The sequence below is a fragment of the Capra hircus genome, chromosome 11 (genome assembly GCF_001704415.2).
Source record: "Capra hircus breed San Clemente chromosome 11, ASM170441v1, whole genome shotgun sequence".
NCBI lineage: Eukaryota > Metazoa > Chordata > Mammalia > Artiodactyla > Bovidae > Capra > Capra hircus.
In genome coordinates, this window is record NC_030818.1 from 2,312,614 (window position 1) to 2,338,532 (window position 25,919).

The following is a 25,919-nucleotide window of genomic DNA, read 5'->3' on the forward strand; positions in this document are numbered from 1 at the left end:
CAGCACTGCCTTCTTATGGGAGGGGACACTGCCAATCTTGAGAAAGCGCTAACCTGTTGGTTTCCACCAAAGTTCAGGGTTAGCTCTGCAGCAATGCTGGCACAGAAGGGCCCACAGGCATAGTCCTGACAGCACAGGGCACCAACACTGCCCTCTGCTGGCTGAACGGGTGCAGCCCAACTGAAGAGCAGCCTCGGCCTCGAACTGGCGTTCACTCTTAAGCAAGCTCACAGGCTAAAAAACCAATCCTTCGATTGGGGAAAGGACACTTTAAATTTGGAATCACTGCAAAGACACATGGTTTCTCCAAGTCATTTTATTAGAACATGTGACTCAAAAGGAACTACAAAGAACATGCCTCAAAATGCTGTACAGGGTTTGTGCTCGACACCTACAGACACTAGAGCCAGGGTGTGGATGGCAAGGGAGCTGGGGGAAAGCAGGAGGGCGGGGTGGGCCCAGATCTCCACCACTGAGGTCCCATACGCTGCACACGCCCCTAACTCAGGCTCAGCGCTCCTCTCTGTGCAAGAGGGAATGCCTCTGGACTCAATCTGAGTCACTGTCTGTCTCTGCTTCTTTCACATCCACGCTGAATTTGTACTCCTGGTCACACCCCATGTAAGCGTCACTCATGAAATACAGGGTGTAGTTGTGGGCGCCAGTGGCTGGGGCCACGAAGTCGAGTTTCACCTGGAGAGAGCAAGCACAACTCAGGGCCCGCTCAGATACCTGCCCCCTCTCGCAACCCGCTGGGGCCAGCGGACACACTCACCTTGGCCTTCTGCTGCAGGGTCAGCCTCTTGATGGAGATGAGACTGTTGGACTTGGCGTCTCCGATCACCACCCACCAGCCCTCTTCACGTTTCTGTAGTGACCAAAACCCAACAAAGTCAGTGTGTAAAACCTGATGGCTGTGACACCAGGCAAAAAGTTACAGGAAACCAAAAAGCAAGCTTCCAGAATTTTCGTACCAAAAGACAACTGGATACAGGGTTTTAAACTAAGGCTTCTCATGTGGACTCAAGTTTTAAGTAGACAAGTGAACTCATGTGTTGGTTCTGGCTCACTCCCTTGTCCCAGAGTGCCTCCTCCCGCTTAGTGCCCGACACTAGGTCCAAGACCCCACTATCAGACATCTAGTCTTTGAGGCTGGCAGCTGTGAGTTCCTCAGAGACCCTTTTAGGTAAAAGGCAGCCATGTCAGAGGACAAGAACATGTCAACATGAGGTGAGCCTGCCAGCAGAGTGGATCCAAAGTAGGCCTTGTGCCAGGACTTCCCTCAGGAGCCAGTCACCTAAATTGCTTTAAAGCAAGAAGACTACAGACTTCCACAAAAAGCACTCACAGCCCCAAATCAACCCCCAGCCTTGTGGCATCATCACTGCTCTAGACCTCCCCACGCGGACGCCTAGGTGCCCACGCGGCACAGACCCTAGCCAGCGGCAGGGCCTCGAGGGGACCCCTGGCCAGTCCCAGCACGTACCTGCGGGAAGAGAGGCGCGATCACAGGGCCTGTGACTTCCTCCTCCCGCTCCAGCTGCACCAGCACGACAACCGGCCCGCCACTGTGGGGAGACACCCGGCCCGTCACAGCTGTGCCCGCCGGGGTGCACCTGGGGCGGCGCACCTGGCCCGTGCGGCTCACCTGCGGAGGGCATCCTTGTCCACCACCTCGTAGGACAGCTCGATGTTGGGGTAGCGGTTACAGAAGCGGGCCACGTCCGCGATCTGGCTGTCCGACAGCTGCAGCAAGGCGTTGCGCTCTTCGTCCTCCATTTCCATGATGTCGAAAACACTCTCCACCCCCTGGGTGGGCATCAGAGAGGTCAGGGAAGGAGAAGGCAGAAGACCGCAGAGGAAACGCTCCGGCGACTCATCCTCGGCCAGGTGACTCCGTGAGTACTCTAAACTTCCCTCCCCAGTGACTCCAGGCCAGACTCCAGCCAATGGAGCGAGTCCACTGGCTCCACAGCGTGGCCATTTTTATTCCCATGCTATCAGATCATCCGAAGAACACAGCTCACAACAGTCAGGCTCCCTGGCGCCTTCTTGGGTAACACCTCTGAGAAGCCAAAACAAGACACCTCCCCTCCCACAACCAACCCCAGCGCAGGATGCCTGGCCTCCAGACTTAACACTGCGATGCAGGCCCAGCTCACCTTGTCTGTGCAACGTTTGATGTGCTCGGAGGTGAAGTGCGGCAGCTGTTTCAGGTAGGAGTCCTTGGACCACATGGCTTGGGTGGCCATCTGGGCCAGCTCCATGGCCGCCAGGGCCGGACTGAGCCACCCGTTGCTGGAGAGGACGTCCACACAGGCCTGGATGAGCCGGATGGCCTGCAGGGGGCCCAGAGAGCAAGAGCAGGCATGGGCACTGCTGCCGCACGGGCCGCCCAGGCCTCCATGCCCGCGGCGCCCTGCCTCCATACCTTGCTGAGGATCTCCTCTGTATCCGACTGCAGCTCAGCACTCAGCTGCATTCGGGACAGGTGAGCCTGCAGAAGCAGGTTGGTCTTGACGTGCGGGTCGTTGAACTTAGGGTTATTCAGCTTGTGGGGGACCTTCTGGGCCAGCTGGAAAGCGGAGGAAAGAGCGGTTGGTGGAGAGACCCGCACTCAGGCCCAAAGCACCAGCTGCCCCAGGCCCACAACCATTCCACACTAAGGGGGAGACGACGGCTGTGGGTGGTGGGGGTTGAGATGTGTGTGGAGTGTGTGAGGGAGCTCGGGGTGGGGGAGTGGGTGTTTTCCTGACCCGAGAGCGGGATCCTGTGCTCTGGGTACGGGGGCCGAGTTTCACACGGCTCGGAAGACGCGCTCCAGAAGCCGAGACACGCTCACCTGCCGCAGGAGGTTGTCCTCGTGGTGCCGGATGGGGATGTTCTCATACTCGGCCGCGTTGGAGATGATCTCGATGAGCCCTCGCACCTTGGTCTTGGCGTTCAGGGACATACTGAAGAGCTCTGAGAGGGGAAAGAAAGGACATTTGGAGGAGTCAAAGCAGGCAGAGGAGGAGCAGAGTTAACCGCTGGGCAGGCCCGGCTCCACCCTGCAACGCGTCCCTCTGACAAGCACACGAGGCCCTGGAAGCCTCGTCATGTCGTCCCCATGGCTGCAGGCCCTGCCGGCCCTCACCGATGGTGGTGTAATTGATGTAATAGTAGGCGGCGATCATGCCCAGGTTCAGGGGCGCCACGTCCATCTCGTCCTCGACGCTGATGCACTTGGACTGCTCCAGGTCACTCAGGGTCTGCTCCACGAGCTCTGACAGGTGGTCTGACAGGTGGCGATGGGAGATGCCTGTGAAGGTGACAGGTAAGCAGGGGTGTCCCGAGGAGACGGTGAATGAGGGCTGTGCCAACCGCCAGAGGACGAGGCGTGCAGCGCCGCCACCGACCCTGCAGGTTGTAGTAATTGGGGTTCTGCGTCATGCGGCGGTACAGGAAGGTCCAGGTGAGGTAGTCCACAGCATCCTGCTTGTTCTCAATGGTCTTGGTGACGATCTCGGCATTGAAGTGGTCGTGCATACAGTGGTCCAGGTGAGACTCCACCGGCAAAGGCTCATACAAGAACTTCTTGAAGAAATCCTATGGGAGAGAATGTCAGTGACGTTACAGTACACAGTCAATGACGGTACAGGCACAGAGAAAGGCCAAGGGCAAATATGGCCGCTGCGCACCAGGCACGGCTCATACGGAACGGAAGAAACCAGCCGCACAGACAAGGTGAGCTGGGTCTGGACCTGGAGAGCTGGGTATGTATGCCGGTTTCCCCTGGCATCACTGGTTATTTCTACTATGGAGGAAGGTACACCGAGCCCCAAGGGCTGAGCAAGGCATGAGGAAGACAGACCCAGCCAGAGGGTTAAGATCTCAATACACAGAGTCAACAGCAGCAACAAAAATCAAAGGCTACAAAATTCTACGCAGGGAAAGGCTTGTTACAAAAGCAATGTGGAAAAGGAAAGAAGACAGAGAGAACATAAGGAAGTAAGTAAAGACGCCTACGGAGAGAGAGATTAAAGAATCTGTTCCGAGGCCCAGGCTCGGAAGCCCGCGCCGGAGGCCGGGGCTGACCTTCTTGGAGCCCTGGCACATGATGACGCAGCGGCCCTCGTCATCCTGCAGAGGGCGGTTGGCATGGCCCACCATCTGCAGAACGTCGTAGATGGGGTAATCCACGTACCTGGAGACAGAGGGAGAAGAGGACTCAGGACGCTGCCTCCCTGAAAGTCGAAGAATAAAATGCAGATACAGGGAGACGTGGAGAATCCCAGCAACCCTCTGTGAGTGTGCTCAGGCCCTAGTGTCACAGGTTATCTATACATCAGTTTAGTTTTCAAGTGTTAAGAGTCAGGGCTTTGTTGCTCAGGGTCTGTAAACCAAAGGTGTTAATCCATCTAATGTGTGTGTGTCTGTTCCCTCATGTCCATCTCCTTGCAACCCCATGGACTACAGCCCACCAGGCCCCTCTGTCCATGAAATTTTCCAGGCAAGAATACTGGAGAGGGCTAACATTTCCTCTTCCAGGGGATCTTCCCGACCCAGGATCGAACCTGTGTCTTCTGCACTGGCAGGTGGGTTCTTCATTGCGCCACCTGGGAAGTCAACCCATCTAATGGCAATAGCCAGATAACTCCATATTAAAGCATTTTATATGCAAGGCGGGCTCCCAAACCTCACAGCCATATAGTTCATGAGTGATCAAGTCCACCCCACTCAAATCCAAACCTAGAAGCAGGTTCAAGCATCAAAAATAAGTCTACACAAATAAAACCCTAGCTGGGGTGGAATCTCAGCTAGCTATTTATCTCCCTAACACCTTTTCTTCACAATAGTGACCTTCTGGATCTGCAGAGGTTACACTCATCTTAGGAGAGAGGGGCCCGTTAACGCACAGCACACTGGACTCACGCGTGGATCTTGCCGTTGTAGTACTGGGTGTCCATGATGATCACCAGGTGGGCGGCCACGTTCATGCCCCAGCAGAGACTCCGAGAAGCGACCACCACCTGGATGGCCCCTGAGCGGCAGAGGGGAGGAGCAGACTGAGCACAGGGCCCCCCGAGTGGGGCAGGACCCGCTGCCTCTGGGGCAAGCAGTAGCGCACCCTGCTCTACACTTCGGAACACAGTGCAACGCTGGGCGGGGACAAGGTTTCAGGACTAAGAGGCTAACGCGGTACTACAGGAGGGTCTGCCTGTCTCTGCTGCTCTGCTGGGGGGCTACCCTGCAGGAAACGAGGTCACCCTGGAACAGACCCCCGAGCCCAGAGAAAGTCAGGCTCACACTCCTGCCTGCCAGGCAGGCTGTGCCGACTGGAACATGCTTCCACCAACTCAGCCACAGGCTGGCCAGTCCACGGCAGCAGATCGGGCTCTGAGGGTGCCCCACACGAGGCAGATTCAGGCCTCAGAGTGACAGCAAGTGATTCTGGCAGGAGCACTGCCACTGCGGCTCCCTGCCCGTCAAAATACTGCTCTGCACGAAACGCCTAACGTCAACGAGACTCACAAGCACACGGCCACCCCAGGGAGACACAGAATGGGCTCCACCTCTAAAGCCCAACTACCCTGCTGAGTCTGCAGCCACGGAAAGTTAGGTCTAGAGGCCAAAGGTCCAGGTCTAAAAGCCCAGGTTCTAAAGGAGCACGACTTCACGTGCCCGCCTGCTTTCTCCTCTGCCAAGTAGGTGGTTCCACCTTCATCTCAAGGACATTAAGTTCAAATAAAAGATGAGAAGCATTATGAGAATGACGGGTGTGCCTGCTGCCGAGAAACATCACCCACACGGGAAAGTGTGCTCCACACCCCGCTGACCCCTGGAGCCGGTCTCACTCTGCTCCTCAAGGCCTGCTCTCTACCTGAGCTGAAGAGCTGCTCCACCAGGCGCCGCTCCAGGGGGCTCAGCCCCTCGTGCAGGTAGCCCACCCCGTTCAGCAGCGTCTCCTTGAGCGTGCTGTCACTCAGCTTCTCCAGGTATGGGATCAGGTCCTTCTCGGTGCAGTGCAGGAATCTGGGTGGCAGGAGCGCTGACTCAGCCCGGAGCAGGGCCACCCCCCCAGAGCCCCTCCCGGGGGTGCTCGCTCAGGACCCAGCCAGGCGGGGGCTGCCCCACCGCATACACGGCACCTGGCAGTGGGCCGCCCACCTCTGGCGCTGGATGTCGGCTGCACATGTGGTGAGGATGTCGATGGCGGTGAGGCGCGTCTGCTTGCGGGAGGGCACGAAGACGATGACGGGCTTCTTGGGGGAGTGCTTGGTGATGGCGTGGTACACGGGCTTGGCCATGGACAGCAGGCGAGTCTGCGTGTGGCTGATGTTGAAGCCCTGAGGCCGGGGAGGGAGAGGTTAGGAGCCCGGGGAAGCTGGGCGGTGGGGCCGCGCGGGAGCCGGAAGCGTGGGCCCCACCTGGATGTGCAGCTCCAAGGGCACGGGGCGCACGTTCGGGTGGAAGTTGAAGGTGGAGGTGGCGCTGCAGCCCAGCCAGTGGGCCACATCCTTCGCGTTGGAGAGCGAGGAGCTGAGAGCCACGATGCGGATGGGCCGCTCGATCTGGGAGGAGATGTACCGCATCCGGGAACAGATGACCTCCAGGACAGGCTGCGGAGGGGGCGGCTGATCACTGCAGGCCTGGGTGCTCCGGCCCCAGCCCCGAGCGCCTCCGTGGGCAGCCCCACGTCCTCGAGAGGACCTCCTAACTCCCCCTTCTGATCCGGGCTCTCCCGTCTCTGGGGGCACCTCTCCCCAGCCAATCTCCACTAGGCTATGCTGGTCTCAAAAGCACCTACTAAAAAATCTCAGGTCCTCCTTTTGAGACAAGGGGACAAGCAGAAGCAGCCCCCATCTGCGGCGTACACATGAGGCCCAAGCGCCAGGGCTACGGCGAGGTCGGCCGTACCCCGTTCTCGCCCCCGATGAGGTGGACCTCGTCCACCACGAAGAGGTTGATGTTCTGCACGTTCTTGCGCTGCTTCCACCGCCGGGAGAGGATGTCCCACTTCTCGGGCGTGCTGATGATGATGTTGCCTTTGCCCAGGAGCTTCAGGTCCGTGCTGGTCTCCCCCGTCAGCAGCACCACCTTCTTGCTGAGCCTGTCCTGGAACTTCTCGTACCAGTCCATATACACCTGGCAGAAAGACGTCAGGGCTTCAGCATCAGCTCATTCATTTGGAGAAAAACCCGAGAGGCCGAACACAGAGACCTGTCGCCCTTTAGATCTCAACCGACTACACCAAGTGACCGGAGAGCTTTCCTTTAGAGTGCAAACCGAGGAAGACGGCCCCCAGCAGGTAAAGCCTGGCCGCAGGTAGCACTGCAAATTTTAGGGCTCTGAAAGACCTCAGTCTGGACTCGAGATGAGGACGGCCTCTAGGAAAACGCACACAGGACGCACCTGTTCGGCCAGGGCCTCCATGGGGGTGATGTAGACACAGCGGCCCTCCGAGTTCTGCAGCAGCATCCGCAGGATGGCAAACTCCGCACAGATGGTCTTCCCGCTGCCCGTGGGGGCCCCCACAAACACGTTGTCATCGCTGTTGTACACTGTATTGAACACTGAGAACCGACAGAAAGGCAGTGAGACCCCGAGGGAGGCTCGACGGAGGCCATGTGGGGAAACTCTGCCCATGGGTCCAGAGGCAGCCAGCAGGGGCGAGGGAATGGCGCCCCCGCTGCAGGCAGGCCTGCACCTTCTCTCCCTCTCACCTGCCTCTCCCAACACGAGGAGGAAAGAGACCCCGGTAAGGAGCTCAGGTCTCCTGGAGGTCTGCCAGAGGACGCAGGAGCGAAGGAGGCCGGGGCTCCCTCCTCGCTTCTCCATTAGGTCTTCTCAGTGACCAGGGTGCCAAATTAGAGGGGCCCGGCTCCCCACCTCTGGCCCTCCGAGCCCTGCCCACGCCTCCTGGGAAGCGGCTAATACAGAGCGAAGCTGAACATCTAACCCCAGCCCTCACACTGAATAAAGCCCGATCCCACTGTTCACTAGGGTCTCCACTGGGGCACCTCTCTTGTTCTCCATTCCTCACTCACAGAACAGGACCGAGACAGCAGGGTCTCCAAAGGAGAACCATGCATAGCATCGGTGGGAGCAGGGAACCACTCGGGCTGCACCCAGCCCAGAGAACCTGAACACGGGGCGTGCTCTGGGAACACAGCTGTCATTTCAAGCAGTGAAGCGGAGGTGGCCTCAAAGCCTTCCCACTCTGGTTCAATACTGGAACCTCCCAAGCCTGAGAAACAGCCGTGCACCGTTAAGACCTGCTCAACCAACCCTCCGCAGGGAGACGTACGATGACGTGAAGCAAATCTAAGTCACCAAGGCTGGCTGAGGACAGAAAACGGTTGACGCTGAGCTCCCACACCTGCCAAGCCCCTGGGCGCCCCCTCCCTCTCTTCCTGCAGAACCTACCTGTCTCCAGGGGACCTTTAAGTGTCCCCAAAGGAACTGCCCGCCTGGAAATGCAAACACCTACCCTGGGTCTGGATGGGGTTGAAGAAAGGAAATTTATCCTGGTAGAGGCTCTCAAAGGCACTGTTTCTCAGGGCAGACACAGGCAAGGGCTGAAGGTCTAGCAGCTCAGTTGGGGGCGGGTACTTTTCTGGCAGGATCAGGTGCCGGAAAGAGACGGGCAGCTGGGTCTCACAAGCTGCCAGGAGAGAAACGGAAAGGGCTGTGAGTGCGCTGGAAACCCCAAGGCAGCTCGTGTGTCACTCTCCCCAGCTAAGGCCAGCCCGGCACAAGGGGCTAGATCTCCTCTAAGAGCCCCAGGGGGAACCTGGCCCTGGGGACCCCACGGGTCCCGTGGAGCAGGCGTACTCACAAAGCCAGCGGTCAGACACCACCCGGATGAAGTACTGAGGGGGCAGCGGCTCAAAGACGGGCACGAAGAACGTGATGAGGTGCTCGTCCTGGGCGTACTTGGCCTTGAGCAGGAAGTACTCGTGGTGCAGGATCACCTCACTGTCCACGTCTTCCACAAGAATCCAGAAGGCCTCCGACGAACCGTGGACCTGCCCACCCAAGCACGAGGGACGGGAACATGAGCTGAGGGGTGGGCAAGGGGGACTCAGCCTCCCGCCCCGCTTGCTGCCAGGCCCGAGGCCTGCCCCCTGGCGCTCCCGGCCGGACCTTCTCGTCCCACTGGAAGTCGGGCGTGACGGTCAGCTCCACCTTCAGGGTGGAGCGCGTGATCGGCTGCAGGTGCACCGACAGCTCCAGCTTGGGGAAGAGGTGGACGTACTTGTGGATGGTCTTCCCCATCTTGGGCATGCGGATGAGCTCGCCTGCGAGGACACGAGGGCGCACACAGCTGCAGCCCAGCCGCATGGCCGGTCTGGCAAACCCAGCCCTGAAGGAAATGGGGGGGTTCCACTCCAGGCACGGGCTCTTCCCTCCACTCAGTGGGGCTCAGCGGATTCAAAACTCTGAGACCAGGGGCAAGGAGCCCAGCACTAATGGCACAAGACACGCAAGCGTAGGGCTTGGGGCCAGGAGCAGGGAAGCGGGTGCAGGGAGACATCCGAGCTGTGCAGACGAGGAGGGAAAGGCGGCTCCCCGCACACCTATCTCATTGTGATTCAGGTCGTACAGACGCTCAAAGGGGAAGTTCTTCTTCTCAATCTTCTTCACAACCTCCTCAGGGAGTTTCCGGAACTGGCGCAGAGGGCACATGGACTGCCACCTGTCCAGGAAGGAAACGGGACCTTCTTGGTCTCAACTTCTACCCTGGTGCCCACATCACACATCAGGGTTGCTCTAAGGCTCTCCCAGCAGGCCCTCAGCCTGAGGACCCCAACCCAGGACCAGCTCTCAGCCCGCTGGGACTCACATGCGTTTGTCGATCATCTTGCAGAGGTTCAGGGTCTTATCTGTAAGCTGCGCCCAGCCTCGGTTCAGGACAATTTCAAAGATGGCCCGCATCAAACGGCCAGCCGACTGGGGAAAGAGGAAGCATCTCCCCTGTTAAGTATCCACTGTCCCCAGACCTAATGAAGCCGCTCTACACACAGTGTAATCACCTCGAGCTTTGATGTAATCAGACACATCAACTCAAAAACCAAGTCCCCCAGAGATGCTCGGGGACACGACAGAAATGGGGCTCGAGCTCACAGCCCAGTATCTAATGTACTGTTCACTGAGTGACTTTACAGTTTTTGGCCCATTTAGCATTTAGGATCCTGGCAAGTGTGAAGATGCTAGTGACTTGCCCTGAGGAAAAGACAGAGTAGCTAACAAAGCCTTTGGCCATTTCTAGGTTTATTTAGGAGCCCAGCAGTTACAGTGGGAAGTGCTTCTCTGCAGAGCAGCAGACATGTGGAGCCTCCCAGATCTCTCTGATGGCCTCACCTTCCCAAGAGCTCAAGATGAGCAAAGCAGAGTATCCACACCACACACACAGCAGCCAACAAGCCAGCTGAGGCACAACTCAGCCTTCTCCTCCCTCGCCAGTATCGGCCTCCTTTCTACCAGACACACACAGCACACGGGGGATCGTAACGTATCAGGGCAGTGCAACCCCACCCTCACCTGAGTAACGTAGACCATGTCAGCCATCAGTGCAAAGCCCTCCAGCTTCAGCTGCGAGATGAAAGCCTGGAGAAGCACGTTGATCTGGAAAAAAGCAAGAAGGAGGGCAATCACTGAACCATCCAAGGTGAGTAATGCTGCTGCTCCGGGCCTCCATGCCAGGTAAGATCTAAAGCTCTTCATCTACAGACACTGAGTAACTGACATTCCATGCGAAAAGAACACGTGAGGAAGATGCAGAGGCTGGGAGAAGGGAGCAAGTTACGAAGCCCAAGCCCAAGTTCCAGGCTCATCTTTTAGAAGATGAGGAGAATCACCTGACTCTGTCCCGAGCAGAGAGGAGCTGGGCTCACCTTTGCACTGGGCTCCTCAATGCTCTCCTTAACGGGGATGGGCACCCTCTCCAGCAACTTCTGCAGCTCCAGTTTCTCCTCCTGCCACAAGCAGGACGCAGGTTAAGGAAAAGCCCAGAGGTCAAGGAGAGAACCATCCGGCAACCTGGTGGTGAGCACCAGCTTCCCGTTTCCACATGCTGGGTGGACTCACCTCTCTCACAGTGATGTTCTTGAACTCTGAAGACAACGAGAAGACTCTGAAGAGCTCAATCTCGCTCAGGGTCGGCTTTAGAAGCTGGTTGTAAGTCTGCACCGTATCATTGGTGATGTAGTAGTGGCTGGCTATACGGCCCAGTTCTGTCACCTAAGAAGAAGGAAGACTCAATTCAAGGCCGATCATTAACAAACAGTAACCTCTCACTGTGGACAAGAGAATGAACTCAGAGCAATACAAGTGCCTGGCTCGTGTGTGAGAAGAAAGACGGCACAGGGATTTCCCTGGTGGTCCAGTGGCTAAGACGCTGAGCTCCCAATGCAGGGGGACTGGGTTCAGTCCCTGGTCAGGGAACTAGATCCTGCATACCCCAGCTAAAAGATCCCCCGTGCCACAACTGAAAAGACGCTACATGCTGCAATGAAGAGCACAGATCTTGCGTGCTGCAGCTAAGACCTGGCACAGCCAAATACATGTATTTATTTTTAAAGAAAGATGGCCCAATAAGCTGACCTACAGTGACCTGATGCCCACCGAGAAAAGAGAGCAGAATCACCCACCACAGCTCAAGATGTAGAAAGGAGGCACCAGCAGGTTGTACACCACTTTAGAAGCTCCTAAGTTCAAAGAGCACAGTCCAATACTGCCTGTTTTTCCGCCCTTCCAAGCAAAGGGTAAGTAGACAGGCAGGCCTCCAATCAAAAAAGGAAGCCGTCTGAAAGGCTGTCTCCAGGGGCTGCAACTTTCGTGGGCATCTGTGCCTCCCTCCCGGGGCCCACTCACCTGGAAGTTGCCCGTCTTCTTGTCATACTTGACCAGGTTGTTCTTATCCAGCATCAAGGCAGCAGTGTGAACCAGATCCAGTCGGCGCTGGTCTAGCAGTGGGTCTCCCTTGAGGTCGTCGTGAGAGATGCCATAGAGGGTCGGGGACCGGAGCATTCGGATGTACAGGTAGGCGTAGCCCAGCCAGTTCACTGCGTCCTATCAGAGACAGAACGCGGGTCTCTGCATGCAGAACTGATGTCCACATGAAAAGCTCCCGTGGAGGACTTCAGAATTAATTCCCAACTATGAAACTACGTCTTACGCTGCCTCATGAATGTTCATGATATTTCGTTCTTTAAGAACACAGTCCTTACTGAGATTTTGGGGACAAGGGGAAACTGTCGCAGACCCGAGAAGCCTGAAAGCACGCTTACACGGAGAATGTGGCGCCCAGGGCTGGAGGGCCGGGTGCCAATGCCCCGGCTCCTCTGGAAAAGGCCAGAGGCGCTGAGCGCAGAGGCTGCCCACCTTTGCGTTCTGCACATTCCCCAGCACGACCTCGGCGTTGAGCATGTCGGGCAGCTTGGACACCATCTGGCTCTCAATGGGAAGCTGCTGGTTGAGCAGCGACAGGTAGTACTGCAGCTCCCCATGGGAGGTGATGAGGATGCCTTCGCCCTTGGTGTCGTACTGCGGCCGGCCTGCTCGTCCCAGCATCTGGGTGGAGACAGCAACCAGAGGGCCACGGCTCAGAGCTTCCGGCTCCTGACTCCAGGCTCCTACACCACAAACCTCACCCTCCACCTGCCACCTTTGGGGTATGCTGGCAGCTTATACACAGCATGCTTTTCCCATAAGAATAAACTCAGAAGCTCCATACTTGCAGGATGTCCAGCGCTCCTAGTTCAGTCCAGCGGCCCTTCTCGGGACTGTACACCTGGGTGCCTTTGATGATGACGGTGTGGGCAGGGAGATTCACACCCCAAGCCAGGGTTGCTGTGGAAACTAAAACCTACAGACCCAAGGCAAGGCAATAAGAAAATCAGACCTTGCCACCAAGGGTACCTATCCTCAACTTCTCTAGGCACCTGGACTCAGGGCGTCTAGTAGGACTGAGGTTGGTCCCATACTTGTCAATGAAACATCGGAATAAAGAGGAAAAGAGTCTTTGGGTTCCTTATCTCTTCCAGAATCAACATTTCAAGGCTCTAGAGACACTTAAAGAGGCCGTAATGCAGACCTGTCTGAATCAAGGTTGTGCTTAGTCACTCAGTCGTATCCAATTCCTGCAGCCCGCCAGGCTCCTCTGTCCATGGGTTTCTCCAGGCAAGAATACTGAAGTGGGTTGCCATGCCCTCCACCAGGGGATCTTCCCAGCTCAGGGACTGAACCCAGGTCTCCCACATTGTGGGTGGATTCTGAGCCACCAGGGAAGCCCAAATCAAGGTTACTGGACAATTAAAACTACAGACCCTCCTGAGAGAAGGAACGAACAGGTCCTGACTTCATGGGCCTTGTGTGACAGTATCTGGAGTCACCCACACCCTGGCTGTGCTGTGCTTCTCAGGCGCTTTCCTAAACTTCCTCAGCTTCCCTCACGTATGATGGGAAGAGCTGGGAGAGGCGGTGTGAAGCTCCACTGACTCTACCCACCACAGCCCTCTAACCTGGGCCACCCGGGCCAGAAACAACAAAGCGCCAGGCACGAGCACACGGCCCAGTGCCCAACGTTTCCAGTCTCCTCGCCTGAGCTCTGCCCACCCTCACCTGGATGTGTTTATCAGCGAAGAGATCCTCGACAAGTGTCCGGTCAACTCTGGTCATGCCCGCGTGATGGATAGCAAAGCCATAGGGCAGCAGGTCCTTCAGCTCCAGGTTCTGGGCAGCAGAGAAAGAACAGGTGAGGAAGTGAGCCTGCCAGAGGGGACTCTCCTGGAGAGGAAGCAAACCTCCTCAGCCAAGACGCTGCCCCTCGCCCAGTCCACAGAGACACAGGCAGTCACACTCTGCCCCGTGAAGCAGCACCGCCAGGCAGCCCTGGAGGACGGCCCGGCCGACGCGGACTGAGTCAGCGACCGGGGAGGAGCGAGGGGCCAGGGCCTAACCCCCTCACCTTGCACTGCTCAGCTTCTGTCCGGAGGACCTCTGTGGAGGCCGAGCCCTCTCTCAGAAAGAGACCCAGCGTGTCCTTCTCCAGGCACATGTCCCGGATGGCCCTGGCCGTCTTCCCAGTCTCCTTCCGGGAGTGCACAAACACCAGCACCTGCAGAGGGGCCACAGTCAAGGGGCACCGCTCCAAAAGCCACCCCTCCGGCCCCGGGAGTCGGCAGCAGGGAGCAGAGGCTGCACCACTAGCAGGCCAGAGACTGAGGTCTGGAAGCGGGGAGATGGTAGGAGCACATGGAAGCCTAACGGAACCCTCAAGACCCTAAGCAAACAAATCTGGCTCATGACGAGGACGAGGGTCCTGTTGCTAGGAAACCCAACTAACTCCTAACACTTTGTCTTTAATAGCAAGTTTAAATATACTATAGATGAGAATTCAGGAGTCTCAATTAAAAATTTGTGTTCAGGTATCTGATGAGATTCTAAACAGTTAAGAAACATAACAGGCACTGGCCTATATAAGTGGACTTAGCAGAAAACTAGCACCATTTGCAGGAAATAAAAGCCGTCCAAGTCTTTCTTGCCAAGGAAAGATTTGTCTCTGCCTCTAAATCCTTATGCTTCTTTTTATGACACAAAATACACAGTGTTCAACTAAAAAATTACATCACACTATCCAGCAAAATGCCCTTTCACTAAGTTTCCATTTTATCTTTATTTTTAGTGTAAGCCACTCAAACCTTTCATGGAAGAACCCCTGATAATCTAGACAGACAGACTGCTTATCTGTGCATGGGGATTCCTTTTCTGGGCGTTTTATAATTACAGATTCAGTTTAATGGTTATGGGACTATTCATGTTTTATCTATTTCTTCAAGGCTGTTTTGCTAATTGGTAGTTTCTGAGACTAGCTCACTTCTTTAAGGTTGTCAAATTTAAGTGTAAGGCTGTTCACAGTATTCCTTTAACAGCCTTTCAAATTCAAAGGTAAGGGATTCTGTAGTAATATCCCATTGCATTTCTGGTACTGGTGATTTGCTTTGGTTTTTTCTTTGTCTCTATCAGTGCTGCCCAATTATCAGTAAGTCAAAAATTCAAAGAGGTCAGGAGAGACAAGAAACCATGACAGACCTGATTTTTTCCAGCATGTTCCATGATCTTCTCATAGACAATTTCATTCATGATTTGGAAACGCTTGATGGCTTTCTTCTCCGTGATGCCCACATATGTCTGTTCTAGAGGCACTGGACGGAAGCTAGAAGTTGAACAGTCAAATCAATAAGACTTTGGCACAAAGCACTGAATAAAAAGTCCTTTTCACTGCCAGGGAGCGACAGGCCTCTTTTAGGATTTGTGCCACATCAAAACCAGGGCCATTCTAAAACTCAAATCTGACAAGCTCCTTGGCAAAGAAGCAAGACATCAGGAAGGTTGCCCTGCCTAAACTTCCTCCCGCCTCCTCTTTCACCTGTTGTCAAAGTAGAAGAGGCCCTTGGCAGGGTCTACACGCAGAAAGGTGGCCACGTCTTCATAGTTGGGGAGGGTGGCGCTGAGGCCAATGAGGCGGACGTCCTCCTGGGTCATCTCGATGTTCCGGATGGCCCTGGCCACCAGCGCTTCTAGGACAGGGCCTCTGTCATCGTGGAGAAGATGGATCTCATCCTGAGGGAAGGGAGGGCGGCAAATTACCTTTGGGACCAGAGAAATGAGGGCCCCTTTCCTGAGAGTAGTCCCGTTTTCCAAGTACATAACTACCATTGCAAATGAAGAGGACAAGAAAAGGGATCCCAAGCCAGGGAACCTCAAAGGAGGAGACAGTATTCACCGTGAAACATCCCAGCACACGTGCTCTGAGCATGAGCGGCTTTGCTCCAGTTCAGTGAACAATGCGTTACGGTCAGAGAAATCTGACACTTGGGTAAATGAATTCCTAGCTCACCTCAAAGACAGATTTCTTTACTGAAGATGAAGCTTCTGAGGAGACCAGATTTGTATCAAATTAAGTTTCACCTCTAGGCAGTTATCTTTACCAAGAGCAAACAATATGATGTATCAAATAAAGAATAAAGGCGGTGCATCCGAATCTCAGCAGGCATTCAAAGCATACGGAGACCTTACTGAAATGCAGACTGTATTTCAGTAGGTGGGAGCACGGCAAGGGACTCTGAATTTCTAACAAGACTTTGAGTAGCAGGCTCTAAGCAGGGGCTGGCCAACTTTTTCTTAAAGGTCAGAGTCAACATGTAAGGTCTCCTTCCTGCTTCCCGGAAAAACCTAAAGAAACTACTCTCAGACTGTCGCTCCTCCCTGGGGGCTTCTGAGTATGCAGAACACCGTATTCTGACTCCTCCTCATTCCCTCTGAGAAGGGATTACTTATAAAGCCCTTTTAGTTCTGGGAATATGGAAGCAACTTTCTAAATTGTCTGTTTACATTTATTTCAAAATATTTCAGACATAAAAAGCCACAAACGATACGGCAGACATCATGCCCCTGCTGGGAAGTGTTTCCACTTCGTGCAGACCCTCACTCAGCAGAAAGAGCAACGCTGACAGCAGCTGCCGCTACAAGGCCAGTGACTGGGGACAGGCCCTGAGGAACACAGCGTGAGAGCCCGGCAAGCCCTCCTTGCTGGGCGGTCTCCACAGCCGCACCAGGGCGCCCTGCTCACCAGGATGACGAGCCGCACGAGCTGGGTGTAGGTGCGTTCCCCGCCCTTGCGGGTAATGATGTCCCACTTCTCGGGGGTGCAGACGATGATCTGGGTGGCGCTGATCTCCTCCTTACACAGCTGGTGGTCGCCAGTCAGCTCTGCAACGGTGATGCCATATGTGGCCAGGCGCTGGGTGAAGGAAAGGCACGTCAGGCAAGAATGCTGGGGGGCAGGGTGGGGGCCGGACTCCACAGTCTCTGTGAGGTCTGAGTGCCAGGTGTTAGAGGCAGGCATCGGCCCTCCAGAGAAGTATCAAGTGTATGAGATCAGTGATATGAACGCTCATTTCTAAAACAAATCTGGACTTCCCTAGTGGTCCAGTGGTTTTGACTCTGTGGTTCCACTGCAGGGGGGCTAGGTTTGATCCTGGTTGGGGAACTAAGATCCCACATACCACACAGCATGGCCAAAAGATAAAAATTAGTAACATTAAATAAAGATTATCTGGGAGCTCTACACACAAGAGGGGGAAATGGAAGCTTACAGGAAACAGACCTGGAGTAACATCAGGTCTGTTACCAAGCACTCGTGAGCGTTTCATAAATATTCCAATAATGCAAATGAATCCAGCTGCAGAAAATGGCTAAGAGGAAGAGTAAAAAAATAGTAAACCCTTGTTAAAGCCCAAAATAGACCCAAGACTTTCTTACTTCATAAACACTCTATACGGGTCAAGCTCCACCTTTGGAGGAAGAAAGAAATACCACGTGAGGTGTTCTGGAAATGCAACAAGAATGTAAGGCGAGAAGCAGAGAAGCACCAGAGCTGTCCCCAGGACTTTGAGAGCTGCACCCAACACCTGGAGGGAAGTTCTGCCCTCTTACCTTTCCAAAACTGCCCACCATCTCCTGCACCAGAGACCGCATGGGGGCGATGTAGATGATCTTGAAGTCGTCCACGTTGATGGTGCCGTCCATGTTAATGTGCTTCCCTATCTCTCGGAGCATACACATCAGGGCCACGTTGGTCTTCCCGGCACCCTAGAGATAGGGACCAGAAGGCCTGGTACCTAGTATACTCACTGCCCCAACTTCCAAGGGCTTATCACCAAAACAGAGTGTGTCCGGGGAATTTTATCTTCCCATTTAACACCTCTTCCGCCAAAGGATACAAAATTAAGGAGTAAGGATGAAGAACCTAAAATATATATCGCTCTCCACAAGAAAAAGGCAGGCAGGGCAGTGCTTACTGTAGGAGCGCAGAGCAGCAGATTTTCATCCGTCTCCAGGGCGGCACGGTAGAGCTTACTCTGGATCCGATTCAGCGTTTTGAAGCCCTCAAAGCCAGCCTGGGCATACTTGGGCAGCTTCTCCACTGGAAGAAGTTGCTAGAAAAAAGAAAGGTTGTGTGCATCATATTAGCAACATTTCTGAGCAGACCGTGGCTTTGCAAGATTACACTTCCTGGAAAGCTGTGTGTGTAACTCTCCTCTGAAGGCCAGACCAGAGAGACCAATACTGTCCCCTGGGCTCAAAATCAAAATGGGAAACCCGGCAGCAGCTTCCACCTCTGAAATAAACCTACAAGACAAGTAAAACCTACAAGACAAGTAAAATCTACAAGACAAGGCTACGCGGAATGGGTTGAAATACAAACTATAAGGGAGGCCAAGTGAGCAAAAAACTGAGAAAAGCAATTCCCTCACTTCTTCAGAGCCGAAGGGCTTGGGCTTCAGGGCAGGCACGTGCACCTCTTCATAGCCCTTGCGCTGGCGCCGGAAGGACCCGTCAGGAAGCTGGCAGCGTTTGTTGGCCATAAAGTGGCTCCCCTGGGTAAATACAAGGTCCTCCAAGTCCAGAACCTGCCGTGGAGCCAGTGCCTGGGAGTATGCGAAAAACAAGAACACACAGGAAGTGAGCAAGCTGCGCAAACGAGTCTCCACCCTCCACGGCCCTGGACATGACCCTGGTCCCTACCTCTCCGCCCTGGTCCAGATCCATGGTTTCCAGGTCAGTGTCCATCCGGGACTGACGCACCCGCTCTCTGCGGGACCGTTCCTCCTGGGGTGGGGAAGACAGAAACAATAGCAACAGTTCATCACCACCCCAGCTTCTTGTCCTTTTCAGTCCCTTAGCTGAACTTGACTCACAGGTACTGACTAGCAAGTCCTAAAACAGACAGATGGCCCTTTATGTTCAGACACCTGCCATGGGGACCACCAGAATGATGATATCAAACCACTTTCAAGGGACTATACATAGTCTAGAGGTCTCAAAAGTCAACATTCAACATCCAGCACCAAGGGCTACCCGTGAGGGGCAGAGTGTGGGTTCTGTGTTCAGCAAACACGTGTTGTGTTACTGTGCTATCGCAGACACGACTTATTGTGTGAACAAAAAGAGGAAGACCCAGGTGCTGGTGATGACAGCAACCGGTCAGCGGTCTCTCAACCACACCAGCGTAAGTCACTGGTTCCATTCTGCACCGATGACCACACTCAGAGCATCTGGAGAAATACGTCACTTCTTCACCTTCCTCCTTTAATAGGAATTTGGCTTTATGCTATAATCTTCTAACTGGTGTCTCTTTTCCAAAGCGAACACTCTAGCTCAGCAACTGGAGAGACAAACAACCCAGCCCTTACTCGGATCAGATCCTCTTTCTCCGTTTCATGCAGCTGGTAGAGGAACTTGGACAGCTCTGGGTCAGCCTCCATCTTTCCCATGATCCTCTCCTTTTCAGCTTCACTCTGTGCACTGGCCAGCAAGGTACAGTACAAAACTGCCGACAACAAGAGGGAAAAAGGAAGATGAGATATAAAAACAACCTTCAACCTCGGGGTAGAAAGGAAAATGACCAAGTGGGCTGTGAAAGCAACACAACCTCCATCTCTCCCTCTCTCACACACACACACCCCCCCTCCATCTCTCTCTCTCTCTCACACACACACAGGCAGAAGGGTCCACCATCTACTCACTCATCATCCTGTGCTGCCGCAACACCTTGATAAAATCAAAAGTGTTGAAACCGAGGAGCAGAACCAGCTGGTTCTCACACTCCCGGTCGTCGCTGGCCGTCTGCAGAGAGAAGGTAACACCACGATTAAGGCCACAGCCTCCCGCTTCCTACACTGCCCCATCTCCTAAGCTACATGGGACACAAAAATGGAATCCTGGCCGTACCTTCAAAATCTCCAGCACCTCATCTGCTTTCTTCTGGGACACAATAGCATCATCGTAGAAGCGACTGAGCTGCCGCTGAAGCCAAAAGGCATCAATGTCCCGAGGGTGCAGATCCTTCTTCTTGGAACTCATCAGTTCCCCTGAGGCCACAAGCTACGAAGGAACCAGGCACTGGGCTCATCCTGTTGCCCTCTGCCCCAAGCACTTTCTCACCGTCCTGCAATAAAGCTCTGCAGCCTACCCACAGCCTACCCTCTTCTGAGGGCTTTCTGATGAGAAGCATGGGATGGGGGGGGAACTCTGCTATATTGAATTCAGAAGCACACCAACCCAAGATTTCATCAACACATGCCTTTCAGAAGGAGGCTGCATCGACACATATACAATACGTGGGTAAAACAGACAGCTAGTGGGACGTTGCTGCCGAGCACAGGGAGTTCAGCTCTGTGCTCTGTGATGACCTAGAGGGGGTGGGATGGGATGCAGGGTGGGAGCAAGGCTCAAGGGAGGGGACATATGTACACGTGTAGCTGATTCACGCTACTGTATAGCAGAAACGAATACAACATTGTAAACCGATTATCTTCCAATTAAAATAAATAAACCACTTACATGGCGGGGGGGAGTGACTGAAATCTTACGAAAATCAAGACACTACACCTTTATTACAGCTCACCCTATAAAAGGGTAGCTCAATAACACTACATAAGAGGACTAAGGCACGGGAGAGAGTGCTACACCCAGAATTCTCCTGCACGGCGGCAACAGGCAAGCGTAATCTACACTCACATTAGCTGAGAGGGTGCAGCGCACCACGGCCTCATCCCCTTCCATGTCGTCATCAGATGCCTCTTCACGAACCTCCCCGTACACATCTTCATCACCTTCCTGTGGAAAGAGCCCCAACCCCAGCGCATGATCTGAAGCTGATCCCGGCATCCCCAGAGAACCTCTCCCCTGCGTCTCACTTAAAAGTGCACTCCAGGGTTACAGCAAAGGCGTCTGCGGTGAAACCAAGCTTACCGGAAGCAGGGTCAGCCTCACCTCAGAGCACATTTAATGGAAGGATAACACAGAAGCACGCACCGCACGGGAAACCACACAGTGACCAGGAGTGTGGAGACCACACTTCACGTGCTCACTATGGCTTTACTCACGCTGTACTGTGTACTGAGCACAGGGTCATGTTCAAAGCAAGTCCTTGATAAGAAGCATTTACTCTATGAATAAATGCTCTCAGCAAAGCATTCTTTCAATTTGTTGCTACTTGAAATCATAAAATCCTACTAACTACTGCAGGAGGGGGCTTAGCAGTCTTGTTTCAATCATCTCATCTGATAGATGGAGACACTGAAGCAAAATGACCTCCCTGAGATACAAGATCAAAACTCAGCCCTCTTGGCTCCCAGGTCAATGCTCTTTCCTGACTCTCCTGTGCAATCCCTTCAACCTGTCCTGGTTTATGATACTGCAAAGTCAGCATTAATGATCAGGAGCCAAACGCACTGCTGAGAATTCAAATGCAACTCCGCACATTTTTGTCAAGTGTTCCACTGGTTCCTATTTTTACTTATAGCAAGAAATCCTAATTAGATGGTAAACCTCAGTCGCTGCCACAACTGTTACTGAAACAACCACGCACAAAATACAGGCACGTTTTTGGGCAACGTGCATTCTTTTGAAACGGGCAGTAGTGCTAAAAAGAAGAAAATTAGCACAATACGGTGAAAAAGCACTAAAACGTGACAGCATATTCCGCAATGAAATATACACGGTACTTTTTTCTTTTTGCTGATCCACTTGGTTTGTCATCAATTATCATACAATTAATATAAGTTCAAATTGCTTTACAGTATCAAAAGATAACCACAACAATTTCTCAGTAAAATACTACTGATGCCCAAGTCTGACATCCATACACCACCATAAAACTTATCTGGCTTAAGTTAGGTAGCTTCTTCACACTAGAAGTGGTCCCCTCACCATAACAATTTAAAAAAGACTAGTCTGAGTTTGTTGATCACTTACCTCCTCATCAGACTCAAACTGTACATTCACACCATATGTCTCATCAATGTTGTCATCTGAAATAGTGAGGGATTAGAAAAAGACGACAAGGAACAGTTAGTGAAATGACGCACTTGGGAGCTAATTTCCCCCCTAACTGCCTGACGTGCCTCCCCTCAGGACAGACCTAAGGTCTAAAGACTCACAAATGATCAACAACAGAGGGTCTTCTGCGCTGCCACCCTGAGGCTTGCTCCAACCTGCCAGCTTTAGACACAGCTCTGCCTCCTCAGCCACGTGCAGCCCACCCCCATCCAGGCGCTACCCAAGTTTTCTCCCACATCCCATACAATAAAAGGGTTTCAGAGTAAGAAATGGGGGCTGGAATCTAGGGATTCTGGTCTCCACCAATCATAACTCCTCCAAAAACACCGAATAGGATATGGGACCCTTTTAAGGCATCTTTCAGCTGCTTTAAAGACTGAGGCTAGAAGATCATGTTGAGGGGTCAACAAGCAGCCAGGTAACACGGTCTGGACACCAAGAGCTCCTTACCCATATTCTGGATCTCCTTGTCTCCACCATAGTCTGTGATCTTTTTGCCCAAATTTACTAGCACATGGTATCTGGTATCATCTGTCTGACCGAGCAGCAGATCAATCTCCTTTCTCCTTTCCTTGTCCCGAAGCTTTTCATTCTTTAAAACAGCGAGAACTTCATCTGCTGCCCCACAAAGAATATCACGTGGCTGGAGGCAAAAAAAACAACTTAGCCGAGACCAAGACGAGGAACATCACTGATGGGCTTTACACAACAACAGGATGTGGAGAGCCATATGTCTCTTAAAGCCTGCATACCAGGTTCTGATTTTCACTGAAGTTAATGTAAAAATGCCACCAAGGGTCACACAATTGAAGGGAGACCCCTCTGCTTCAAAAAAAGATTACATTCAAAAAAAGAAGGGGGACTTCCTGGTGGTCGAGTGGTTGGGACTCCACACTTCCACAGCAAGAAGAAAGGGTTCAACCCCTGGGGAACTAAGATCCCACAAGCCGTACAATGTAGCAAAAAAAATAAATAATTTTTTTTTTAAAAAAGACAGAGCTTGCACAGCCATCTGCCACATTCCTCTAGATGACAGAGGCACTTGGCAGTCCCGCCCTGGCCCACCGAGCTTTTGGTAATCCTTTCTCCTCACCTCCTCTAGCAACCACCTCACCAGAGTCTCTCAGAGACTCACAGAGGGCCTTAATCTAATCACGGACAATCTTAAGAGCACAGATTCCGAATACAGACTACCTGGGCTCATACCCTAGCTCTGCCAAACACTACTTCCATGACTTGGGAAAGTTACTTAAGCATCCTTTGCCTCACATCTCTCCTGCAAAATAAAAAAACGAATATTAATAGCACCTGGTCACAGAGTTAACAAGACTGAAAGAGAGAACACACATAAAGTGCTACGTCATGTAAAGTGAACACCAGCCACTTCTGCATATTGGTATGGCCCACACAGGAAAAATCCACAAACAAGGTTCCTCTGGGGCCTCCTAGCTATGACTTCCTCCCTCTCCAAAAACGTGTGCTTCACCCTCTGGCTGCCTCACCTGGTCCCCAAGGGCAGCCTGGATGAAACTCAGCAGCACTTCATAGGTCTCCCGGGTCTCCTTGGTCTTGGGCTTATAGATGATGCCCACCATCTCATCGATGCCCTCTGAGAGCAGAGTGTAACCCTTCATCTTGTTGATGTCGTGCCGGTCCTCATCACGCTTTCTTCGCCTAACAAACACACAGTATGACACTCAACAGGTAGAACCTTCCCTGTTAATGGTAAGACTAAGGCAAGCCCACCCTCCTCTTCTCAGCTTCATGATTCACAGGTAGTATTTAAAACCACAAATGTGGGCCTCAGCAAATGATGCCCATCGGGCCTCAGTCACTTGCAGCAGTATCTCTACGGGAACACAGTAAGAGCAAGGGAATCCCGTCATCCTCTCACTAGATGCACTGCGTGCTATGAGACATCCTCCCCGTTCATTTAAAAAGACAACCCTTTCTACTTTGTATCACAACATTATATGATCGGATTTGACTAGTTTTCATCCCTCAGACACATCTCCCTTTCCCTGCCAGAGAACTGAAGCTCCAAAGGAATCTACTGCCATTGATTCCTGGAAAAGAACTCATACTCTGCAAAATGGAGGACCAATGCTATGTAACTCATCGCAAATGTAACTGCTTTAATCAAAACTGGACCTATGAATTTTTGAGACTTCATCATGGGACAGATGATGATCAGGTTCAAAGGATAATCATGAGAGAAAGTTCAATGATTCTTTAAAGTCTGGAAAAATATCCCCCTTCCCCAAGGTAAAAAACCAACTAAAAAGCAAAACAAAACACCGGCCTTTCACGCTCAAATGGTAGTTTATAACAACAAAAGAAAAAGCAGGCAACAGCAAGCCAAAGAAGTAGCGGAAAGTCTAATAGAAAGAAAGAGTTACTCTGACAAGAGTTTACCAAGAGTCTTGAAAATACCATGAAGAAAATTAAGATCTCTCTATGGATGTTATGACCAACCTAGATAGCATATTCAAAAGCAGAGACATTACTTTGCCGACCAAGGTCCGTCTAGTCAAGGCTATGGTTTTTCCTGTGGTCATGTATGGATCTGAGAGTTGGACTGTGAAGGCTGAGCGCCGAAGAACTGATGCTTTTGAACTGTGGTGTTGGAGAAGACTCTTGAGAGTCCCTTGGACCGCAAGGAGATCCAACCAGTCCATTCTGCAGGAGATCAACCCTGGGATTTCTTTGGAAGGAATGATGCTCAAGCTGAAACTCCAGTACTTTGGGACCTCATGAAGAGTTGACTCATTGGAAAAGACTCTAATGCTGGGAGGGATTGGGGGCAGGAGGAGAAGGGGACGACCCAGGATGAGATGGCTGGATGGCATCACTGACTCGATGGACGTGAGTCTGAGTGAACTCCAGGAGATGGTGATGGACAGGGAGGCCTGGCGTGCTGCAATTCATGGGGTCGCAAAGAGTCGGACACGACTGAGCGACTGATGGATGAGAAACACATGCTGGAAAAGGGTCTAAAAGCTGTTTTCCACTTCAGGTACACTTGTTAAGGCCAAAGAATCTTTCAAGTCTTATGTTGTTACCTTCACCGAGTTGTCTTAATGCCACTGATGTCTCACCCTGCACCAAGCAATTCAGCAAAACCACTGCTCAAATACCAAGGGAAAATGGATTCTCCATCTGAAGAAAATCATTTTTTCCCTTTGATACTCACTTAGCTCTTCTTTCCTCTTGCATCTGTGGTTTGGTTCGTTGAGCCTTATCTCCCATCCGGGTGCCCTCCAGCTTCCCCACCAGGGACAGCACTTCTCCTGTGGGTTCATCCCGGCGGGTCCGGTCAATGAGAGAGCGATCAGCTTGGAGGACAAGATTCGAGTTCTGAAAAGACCACAGTATTATTGAAGCTCTGAGGTAAGCAGGACTCAACTATATCACAGGGATGCCAGCTGACAGCAAAGGAAGAATCTGAGCGACTAAGTGTCGATAATCGCTAGTCTAAATAAAAAGATGTCTTCCTTGAGAAGCGCATCGTATGATCGCGCATGAGCAAAGGGCAAACAAATCAATATAACAATCACTGCTTCTAATACTGCTCGTAATAACTCCCACGTGGGAAAAGTGTCGGGCACGTCGGGGATGATACACGGAAGGGGGCGGGAAGAAACACTCCTCGCAGAGCTCTTGGCCCATGCCGGTAAGAGCTGAGCCCCAATCACCAGTGGGGTCATTCACATCGCCGTGTACCCCCACCTTCGCCAGGTTCTGATTTCTCCTCTGCTTTCGCGGTTCTCGCGTATACCTTTAGACTGAAAACCCCCTTCCTCAGCCTCCCGCTCCCTATCAGACTCCCCCGCCCGGAGCCCTCTGCCGAGCCCATACGCACCGCTTTGTACTCGTACTGCAGGCTACGGGCGGTTACATCCGCCATGGCCTCGGCTGCTCAAGAGTCTCAGAGCTCGGCTCCCCGGACCACACGCTAACGAACGGGGCCGGAACGAAGCAGGAGGGACGGACTTCGGCCGAAAGACAGAGAGCAAGATGGTTTC

General features: G+C 53.0%; 1 protein-coding gene across 1 annotated transcript; it reads right to left on the bottom strand.

The window, feature by feature from the left end:
- SNRNP200 (small nuclear ribonucleoprotein U5 subunit 200) lies at positions 299-25,919 on the bottom strand. Its single transcript, XM_018054846.1, has 45 exons — positions 25,757-25,919; positions 25,088-25,251; positions 23,397-23,568; positions 22,345-22,537; positions 21,811-21,866; positions 20,572-20,670; positions 19,783-19,935; positions 19,578-19,677; positions 19,245-19,381; positions 18,577-18,660; positions 18,306-18,479; positions 17,850-17,987; positions 17,485-17,640; positions 16,619-16,789; positions 15,416-15,609; positions 15,079-15,202; positions 13,955-14,104; positions 13,609-13,719; positions 12,722-12,853; positions 12,370-12,558; positions 11,860-12,057; positions 11,074-11,226; positions 10,881-10,961; positions 10,528-10,611; positions 9,830-9,936; positions 9,564-9,682; positions 9,130-9,284; positions 8,822-9,011; positions 8,474-8,647; positions 7,396-7,556; positions 6,901-7,128; positions 6,411-6,602; positions 6,151-6,329; positions 5,864-6,015; positions 4,915-5,023; positions 4,078-4,186; positions 3,399-3,588; positions 3,137-3,301; positions 2,843-2,964; positions 2,432-2,575; positions 2,163-2,339; positions 1,649-1,809; positions 1,487-1,568; positions 776-868; positions 299-693 (listed from the first exon to the last, which is right to left on the bottom strand). Exons 1-45 carry the CDS (start codon positions 25,799-25,801, stop codon positions 550-552), a joined length of 6,411 nt encoding a protein of 2,136 aa, XP_017910335.1. The 5' UTR covers positions 25,802-25,919; the 3' UTR covers positions 299-549.